General features: G+C 38.9%; 1 protein-coding gene across 1 annotated transcript; it reads left to right on the top strand.

The window, feature by feature from the left end:
- The first annotated feature begins 7,244 nt into the window (after window positions 1-7,244).
- On the top strand, window positions 7,245-8,537 carry LOC122005625 (histone H1-like). Its single transcript, XM_042560737.1, has 2 exons — window positions 7,245-7,527; window positions 7,608-8,537. The coding sequence occupies exons 1-2, from the start codon at window positions 7,321-7,323 to the stop codon at window positions 8,361-8,363; spliced, it is 963 nt and encodes a 320-aa protein (XP_042416671.1). The 5' UTR covers window positions 7,245-7,320; the 3' UTR covers window positions 8,364-8,537.
- Window positions 8,538-10,150: the final 1,613 nt, after the last annotated feature.

Genomic DNA, 10,150 nt, shown 5'->3' with positions numbered 1-10,150 from the left:
AAACGATTGCCCAATACTTTCACAAGGTAAAGTTGATATGTCGCGAAATTTCAGAATTAGACCCAACAGCTCCTATTGGGAAAACCAGGATAAAGAGAATAATTATCCATGGTTTGAAACCAGAATATCGAGGATTTGTTGCTGCTATACAAGGATGGCCAACACAACCATCACTTCTTGAGTTTGAAAATTTACTTGCAGGCCAAGAAGTTATGGCTAAGCAAATGGGAGCAGTCTCGCTAAAGGGTGAGGAGGAAGCACTCTACACCAATAAAAGTAAGGGCAGCTTCAAACGACATGCTGGTGATGGATCTAAAAAGGATGGTGACAAAGTAAAGAATTATCAAGGCAATGAAGGGCATCATCCAAGAAGAGCCCCACAGAATCATGTCAATAATAGAAAGTTTATTGGCAAGTGTTACAACTGTGGGAAGGTGGGCCACATGACAAAAGATTGCTGGGCCAAGAAAAAGTTTGTTCAGAGTAATACTGCTACCTCCAATCCTAAGGAGAATAGCGAAGATGACTAGGATGTTGAAGCCTTGTTCGCTGCAGAGGAAAATGAAGTAGCTTTTACAACAATGTCAGACAAGATTAACTACAAAAATGATTGGATCGTAGATTCAGGCTGCTCAAATCACATGACAGGTGATAAAGAAAAGCTATAAAATTTGTCTGAATATAAGGGAGCTCGTATGGTGGTGACAGCCAACAACTCAAGGTTACCAATAGCTCACATTGGTAAGACAATAATTACGCTCCGATATAATTCTAACCAGGTGTTACTTCAAGATGTCTATCATGTCCCAGGAATGAAGAAAAATTTATTATCTGTGTCTCAACTAACATCATCAGGTCACTATATTCTATTTGGTCTTGAAGATGTAAAGGTATATCAAAATCTCAAAATATCAGAAACACCGATAATGGAGGGGCAACGACTAGAGTCGGTCTATGTGATGTCAGCAGAGTCTGCATATATAGACAAGACAAGGAAAAGTGAAACATCAGACATATGACATATGAGATTAGGTCATGTTAACTATTCCAAGTTAAACATGATGATGATGAAGTCAATGCTTAAGGGGCTTCCTCAACTAGACATATGAATAGACACGGTATATGCGGGATGTCAATATGGTAAAGCACACCAATTACCATATCAAGAGTCAAAGTTTAAAGCAAAGGAACCATTAGAGTTAGTCCACTCTGATGTATTCAAACCTGTTAAGCAACCATCAATCGGCGGTATGCGGTACATGGTGACATTCATTGATGACTTCTCAAGGTATGTCTAGATCTTATTTATGAAAGAAAAATCTGAAACATTTTCCAAGTTTAAAGAGTTCAAACAGTCAGTCAAAGGAGAATTGGGAACAAAGATCTATTGTCTACGCACAGACAACGGGGGAGAATATATCTCAAGAGAGTTCTCCCAATACTTAAGAGAAAGTCGAATATACCATCAGTACACATGTGCCAACACACCACAGCAGAATGATGTAGCAGAAAGAAAGAACCGACATCTTGCAGAAGTTTGTCGGAGTATGTTGCACGACAAGAATGTACCTGGACGGTTTTGGGCTGAAGCAATGAGGACTGCAGCTTTTGTCACTAACAAACTTCCTCAACCAAGGTTAGAATTCATTTCACCTTTTGAGAAATTATGGAACAAAAAACCTACAGTTAGCTACTTTCGAGTACTTGGTTGCGTATGTTATGTATTTGTTTCTGATCACTTACGAACCAAGTTCGACAAGAAAGCTATTAGATGTATCTTTGTGGAATATGATAGCCAAAGAAAGGGGTGAAAATGTTGCGATCCAACAAGTGGAAGATGTTACACTTCACAAAATGTAGTGTTTGATGAAGCATCTTCTTAGTGGAATCCCGTTAAAGAGGTGTTGCCAGATTCTAAAGACCTCGAAGACAAATTGCAACAAAAGATGAGAGAGCATATTGTTCAACTTCAACCAAGTTTAGATAAATCAGGAGATCAAAATGACAATGATATTGAACGAGGAGTGGCTCAGAGTCCTTGGCAAACTGGCATATATCAACAACCAAATGAAGAAGAGAGACCTAGTGAAATGGAAGAATCAACTCCACAATCTCAACTTCGAAGGTCAATCAGAACACGAAGGCCAAATCCAAAATATGTCAATGCAGCCATAGTTGAAGAAGCAACAGAGCCTGAGACATTTGAAGAAGCATCCCAAAGTCCTGAGTGGGTGATACTATGAAAGAAGAGATTGATGCACTGCAGCAAAATCAAACTTGGGATCTCATACCAAAACCAAGAGATGTGAAACCCATTTCTTGCAAGTGGGTTTTCAAAACAAAGCGCTGTCCAGATGAGTCAATTGAGAGGAACAAGGCACGATTGGTAGCTCATGGTTTCTCTCAATAGTATGGACTAGACTATGATGAAACATTTAGTCCAGTGGCAAAACTTACAACTGTACGAATCCTTCTTGCACTTGCAGCCAACAAAGACTGGAATCTATGGCAGATGGATGTGAAGAATGCTTTTCTTCATGGAGAATTGGATCGGGAAATTTATATGATCCAACCAATAGGTTTTCAGAACCAACATCATCCTGAATATGTGTGTAAGCTACGGAAAGCACTCTACGGATTGAAACAAGCACCCAGAGCGTGGTATGGTAAAATTACTGAATTTCTAACTCAAAGTGGTTATTTAATAACATCTACAGATTCCATCTTATTTATCAAAACAAATAAAGGAAAATTAGCTATCGTATTAGTATATGTGGATGACCTAGACATAACAGGCGATGACAAAGAAGAAATTCTTCAAACAAAGGAGAATTTATCAGTTCGCTTTCAAATGAAAGAACTTGGACAACTTAAGCATTTTCTTGGTTTAGAGATTGATTGCACACAAAATGGAATATTTCTTTGTCAACAAAAATATTCCAAAGACTTGTTGAAAAAGTTTGGAATGCTCGAATGCAAGCCGATCTCGACACCCATGGAGCCAAATATTAGAATGTGTTCACATGAAGGGAAAAGTTTAGAAGATGCAACTATGTATCAACAATTGGTAGGTAGTCTCATCTACTTAACCTTAACTCGACCTGATATTTCTTATGCAGTTAGTGTGATAAGTCGGTATATGCAAAATCCAAAGAAGCCTCATTTAGAAGCAACTCGACGAATATTAAGATATGTAAATAGCACAACTGGTTATGACCTTTTATACAAAAGAAATGAAGACTACAAGTTAGTTGGCTACTGCGATGCTGACTATGCAGGAGATTGTGACATAAGAAGATCAACAACTGGTTATGTATTCAAGCTTGGTTCTGGAACAATCTCGTGGTGCAGCAAAAGACAACCAACTGTATCATTGTCAACTACTGAAGCTGAGTATCGAGCAGCAGCAATGACAGCTCAAGAGAGCACATGGATAATACAACTAATGAATAATCTACATCAACCAGTAGATTATGCAGTTCTAGTATATTGTGACAATCAATCAGCAATTCGTTTGGCAGAAAATCCAATCTTTCATGCAAGAACTAAGCATGTTGAAGTTCATTATCATTTTATCAGAGAAAAGGTTCTGCAAGGAGAAATTGAGATGAGACAAATCAGTACAAATGATCAAGTTGCGGACGTGTTTACAAAAGGATTAAACGCCAACAAATTTAAGATGTTCCGTTATCAACTCAGCACAGTACAAAGGGTTGGTGTTGAGGGGGAGTGTTGAAGATCAATACCAACCCGTTAACGGATAAGAATAAAAATATAGATGGGAGTATTTTTTTCTCATTCAATGGATAAGATTTAACAGATAGAAATTAGAATGTGTGGTTGAGAGTATTTCTCTCATTCAATAAATAGAATTTAATTGATAAGAATTAAAATGTATGGTTGAGAGTATTTCTCTCATCCAATGGATAGAGATAGAATTTCTTGGTAGATAGAATTTAGTTTTCTGATAAACTATGTATCTTGTATGGTGAGTACTATAAATACTCCCCCTGCATTCTTGTTTCATCATCCAACGAAAAATAAAAGTATAGAGTCTTCAAGTTGAAAGTTGTTCTTCATCTTCCTTTTCTTTTCATCTCTAAAATTGTGAGTGATCCTCAAAAGTGTTGTAGTGTCTTTGAAGTGTGAATATAATACAAGTAATTTATTTACTTGTTTATAGTCCAGTTTTTTTTCTCGACATTTGAGTCTCACATTTCTTATCCGTCCAGAGCCAAACCGGAGGAGGTAAATCACGAGTAGCTACTAGCCCTTGGAATAGTCATCGACGCATGATGGAAATATTTACCTCGACTATGCTAAGATTCGAATCCCATACCTCAAGTCGACAGCACCTCATGCATTAACCACTAGACCGTCCTGAGAGGATTTGAGTCTCATATTTTAAGGTGACACATGAGGTTGTAAATTGATAAGGGGATTTTTTTTTGACTTAATTCAATCATCTAGTAGATTGATTAGTTAACTATTACGAGGGTTTGGGGAACAAAATATAACTTTGAACAAGATCTAATATATTGCACTGCTCCACTTTTTTCCCTGTTGATTGCTTCTACATTTTTGGGTTTATTTTTGTTTGTTTTTAACAATGTTTTTTTTTCTTTCTTTTCACAAATTTTTTATTAATTTTATTTTTTAAGACTAAAATATATAATGTATAACTAGATTACAAAATATAAAAATCAGGTTAACTAAGACTTGAGCTTCCCATGAATGAAAATGGTTTGCAACATGGATGACCTTTAATGACAATACATGAGGACAATGTCCTTGAAAGGTTAATGTGATTTAGGGGCTTTGCTTGTCAAGTTTTCAGGTGACTGATTTAATCCTATGATAATTTTTCATCGACTATTAGATAAATTTGAAAGTGTAAGTGACTCTTGCTCAATGATTAATGCCCCGGATTTTTCATCTCATTAAAAAAAAATATCCTATAGTACATCATAATTGAGATTTAAATGGTGTATACTTAGAAAACTACTTGAATGCCTTACTGTTAGACCATGGTCCAGGAGCTTGCCATAAGTTTGTTGAACACTGAGAGGGATGACAATTCACAAAGACAAGAAGGCAAGAGAGTTTGATTAGAATCCAATTAAAGGTGAGAAGTGATGGATGAGGATGCCACTAAAGATTCAGGATGATGAAAAAACTAGCATTGAGATTGGAACACCACACTTTGATATTAATTGACACAACCGAACCACACTTATGATGAAGTCACGGAGGTCAAGTTGTTGATGAGTACTTGACACGACTATGTTGATTGATATGCTTGATGGATGAAAGCTCAAGAACAAAGTGAACTTAAAGGTGATTAATAAAGGTTAAGACAAAAGTAAACTTGGAGGGGTTAATGCATGAGACCAAAGGTTCCTAAGGAGGTGGATTATAAGACAAGAAACATGTGTTTGTTGGTTCAATAGCCTCATAGCACTAGATTGAGGCAAACTCATGGAAGGCAAGGATGAGATAAAGTAAGTTGGCCGGAAGGCTCGATGCAGCCAAGGAATTGAAGGTTTGACAAAGTGGACTAAAGGGTTATGAGAAATTGTGAGTGAATGGAAGTGGATCCGTTCGATTGGATATTTGAGCAATAATCTAAATGGTTTCAATAAAAAAGTAGTAAGGATGTTATCTTTGCAATTCAGTCGAATGGGGATGCTTTTAATTTCACAAGATTCAAGTAAAAGTAGCTACAATAGAGAGACAAAGGGACCTCGATATGTAACTCTCATACAACTCGATAGATTTCAACAACTTCTAGAACTCTAAAAGATTCTTGTAGGTTTCAACTCTCAGTTACTTTTTTTCCCCTCCCTGTTCTACTTATGATTTGAGGAGATCAATAATGAATTCTCTTTGTACTATCATAACTTGTATCATGTCTACAAGATTTCTCCACCTTCTAAAATGTAGAAAATTTATGTGTAGTGATTTTCGAAGAGTAAGACTAAAGGTTTAACAGTGACATATATACCTTACAACTCACACTTCTAACAAAGTTTATTTTTCCCCTTGTATACTCAAGAGGTGTTTGATTGAAGAGTTTGGGAATAAAGGAATATAATGATAGTAAAAGATGATGTTTGGATTGTGGATTTGAGAATGATAATTTGAGAATGATTTCTAAATTTATGGGAATCAATTAAACCTATATAATTAGGTGGATTTCATTTTCATTCTCATTCTTATTATATCTTATCATCAACTCATATTCATAGTCATTTCCATCATTTAACCAAACGTCATTTCAAATTTTTTTTTTATGTCTAATAGCAATAACTGTGCAAACTCAGTCTCTCACTGTTTGCTTTGATTACATGAATAAACTAACTGTGCAAACCCTAGAATTAGATCTCTGACCAATGCTTAGTCCGTACAAATGTTGTAGATTGATCAGTCTAATCTCAATTTGGCTCCACAGTTCTTTCTATCCACTGAACTTGGAACACTTAATGATACATGCACAACATTATTCAAATCAATCTATAAAATGTCTTAATTTTCACACTAATCAGGCAAAAGAAGTGACAAATATACTACTCTTCAGATCTAAAAGAGTTCTTCATTGATTCAGCAAAAATGAGATTTTTTTTGCTTTTTTGCTTGCATGAACTTAATCCAACCAAATGAAGGGTTATGAGAGCATCAAGCATGCATCTATGGTGTGTGAGTTGCATGAACTTGAATGGATCATTACTCCCTTATTTCTTAACCAATTCTCATGATTTCGAGTTCTAAGGATTCTTCTGTTACTCTATTTTAACATGAAACAAAAATCTTTGCATAAGGATCTCTGTAGTTCTCTCTGAAGCTCTTGAACTCTGACAAACTCACACAAAGGTCTTGATTCGACCTATGCGCGTTCAAAATTCAATTTATCACTGATAACTCAACCGATTCTCCTGAGTCCAGATTCGTTTGAAAGCCAAGTTCAAGAGCTGTAGAGTGATGGGAATTTTGGGGAATTTACTTGAATATTTCTTGAGTTATTGTCCTGCAAAAGTGAGAAAAGAAGCACACTCTATCCAAGCTCAAACGCCCTGCCCACCTAACTACAAGCCGGCCGCTTGCCTTAACTCCATCTCAACCGTTGGTAGCACCCCATCCGAGGGATCACATTTGAAGGCAGCTGGGGTAGCGATCCGTGGGAACAATCCGTGGGCCAATCAGCTTTCGTCGTTCTCCCTTCAGGCGTATATTTAAATCCTTCCTCCTCCGGCATCTTAACCATCTCTTCAATCAACCCCCAGATCTGAGTCTTAGCTCCGTCCAAGTACCAGAGTTCCGGGCATGGCGCAGGAGGAGGTAGAAGTCGCCCCGGCGGTCGGTGAAACCTTGGTCGATCCTTCCAGTGCTGAAGCCCCGGCGGAAGGCGGCGCGGAGGCTGTGGACGCGCATCCGGCCGCCGATGTCAATCCTCCCAAGGAAAAGGAGCCCAAGCCTAGGAAGAAGCCGTCAGGCCCCCGAAAGCTCTCCTCACACCCGCCCTACGCTGAGGTAACAATAGTGTCTCCCTCATCGATTGGATCTTGCTTTAGGATAAATCTCGATTGTGAGTTTCTGGTCGGGATATGTAGATGATTACCGAGGCGATCGTGACGTTGAAGGAGCGTGCTGGATCGAGCCAGTACGCGATCGGCAAGTACATCGAGGACAAGCAGAAGGATCACCTTCCTGGGAACTTTCGGAAGATCCTCCTCAGCCAGCTGAGGAGGCTCGTAGCTGCTGAAAAGTTGAAGAAGGTAAAGAATTCGTACAAGCTCTCCGGTGCTCCGGCCGCATCTTCCTCTGCTGCCCCGGCCAAGCCAAAGGCAAAGCCAAAGTCCAAGTCGAAGCCGAAGCCGAAGCCTAAGCCTAAAACCGTCACGAAGAAACCCAAAGCGAAGCCTGCTACAGCCAAACCCAAGGCTAGCCCGGCAGCGGCCAAGTCCAAGTCGAATCCTGCGACGGCCGCCAATCCCAAAGCCAAGTCGGCGCCTGCTGCTAAAACAAAATCTAATTCGCAACCAAAGGCGAAGGCTAAGCCAGCAAAGGCTGGTAAGTCCAAGGTGCAGTCTGCTCCGCCAGCGGCGAACACGAAGGTTAAGCCTAAAGCACCAGCCGCGGCCAAACCTAAGCCGAAGCCTAAGCCAAAGTCTACGGCCGCAAAGTCCAAGCCAGCCGTGACACGATCGAAAGCCAAGTCCCCTGCACCGCCTTCTAGGGCGCCAAAGACGACGAAGGGCACACCTTCGAAGAAGCCAGCGCCGCCGAAGAAGGCTCCGGCCGCATCCAAGAGGAAGGCGGCTGCGCCACCGGCGAAGAAAGCTCCGGCGAAGAAGGCGAGGAAGTAGTCCGATGATTTTAGTTGTTTTATTTTTCTTTTGTTATGTCTTTGTCGAAGTGGCAGTTTATGTATATCTGGCCAAGTGTTAAGGGTACGATAATGATGTCGAAGGTTCGTTGTATCGTATTAGTTAGAAGAAAGAGAGTTTAGCCCTCCGCTTACTGTAGGAGGGGATGTGTTATCTCTGTTCGTTGTGCTGGGTACCGACCGTCTCTCGGGATTGTTGAGAATTGACGTGGTCAGTCTTTCAAGACGACGGTTAATGAGAGAAGCTTCTTTGGGGTTTTGATTAATAGAGTTGGTCCAGCAAACAAATAGGAGCTTAGCCATGAGAGTGATAAGAGCATCCATATTGGGAAATGGGAGCTCCTTGTCTACGAACATCATTCTCCAATCTCCGACAAATATTGAATTGAGTCAGCCATTAACCTTAGTCGTATGTCATTCAAGTCCTTATACAACTTATTCATATATCATGTACACGTAAATATGGCCCCCACGGGCGGGATCAACCGGTTATGACATGGTATTCTTGCAACATGGGTCGGGAGGTCGAAGGTCTGCGGCAGCAATTGCGATAACATCAATATCTGTCCGTGCTAAACACCTTCGACCGCCATGTCATCGCCGGGCCCGTATTCACCGTGATTTACTCCCTCTCATACTCGTGGGGCAGGGGTGAGGGGGCCGCTGGGCGGCGGGACCCGCCTTTTTGCAACATGTACACGTAAATATGAGTTAAACACGGCTAATTTGATTAAAATTATACTAATTGTTAAGATCTCAGATTCAAGTAAACTAGGGTAAAGAGGAATCAACCTACAAATAAAAGAGTTATGTTATTGCTAATGACTTAGCAATGTTACATAAACAAAATTAGCAGTGGAAATAAAATATAAGTGAGGGAAAGCATTCCAAAAAGCTAACACCCCTTAATGTGGTTCAAAATCCTTGGTCCTATCTTATGGCTTATAATTTCTCAATGAAGATAGAGAAATATCTTACAACAAGAACTTTACTATCTTTCTCCTTCATAGATAACATCCAGAGATAGAGAAATATCTTAGAGGATTGGGATAAGAGTACAAGAGATCAAGCTTAATGGAATGTACAATTTATATTTCGCAATATTCAAATTCTTCCCTTGTTTCTCCTTTATAGACTTCAATCTTGATCGGCTTCAATTATTTTCAATTGTTTTGTCATTGATCACTTGATTATATGCACCATTAGTCAACTATTTTCTTGATCAATTCTAATGGCAGTCTTCCAATGATTATCTTAATCGATTGATCCACTATAGCCCCTAGGTCATTTGACTATTGCATCACTTAATAGGTCAGATCAATGAGCACTAGTTTTCTCATTGTAATATTTGTCAACTAGAACCCAACATTAGTATATTAAACACAATTCAACTTATGCATGTATTTCATGCATAGGTTTCAGTATTATTTATCATGCATTTTATTTCATTGCATGAGCATATTTGACCTACATTTATCAATTTTGTATTATTTTTATCTTTTGTTGGAAGATCTATTTTTTACATTTTTTTATTGATAGAATACAAATTCGAAGCTTAAATAGAAACAAAAGGTTTGATTTCTTTGCATGATGCACAATCTAGGCATGATTGTGCATCATTTCATGATCATCTCAAGTTTCTATGAGGCCCTAGGCAAAAAAAAAAACATTTAGGCCTTTAATAATTTTTTTTAAAAAAATTTTCCCTCACCTTTTTTCATCCGGACTTGGGACCGACAATGGTGGGTTAATTTTTTTTTTAAAAAT

This window comes from Zingiber officinale, chromosome 7B (assembly GCF_018446385.1).
Source record: "Zingiber officinale cultivar Zhangliang chromosome 7B, Zo_v1.1, whole genome shotgun sequence".
Taxonomy (NCBI): Eukaryota; Viridiplantae; Streptophyta; class Magnoliopsida; order Zingiberales; family Zingiberaceae; genus Zingiber; species Zingiber officinale.
This window is presented reverse-complemented; position numbering and strand designations above follow the sequence as displayed.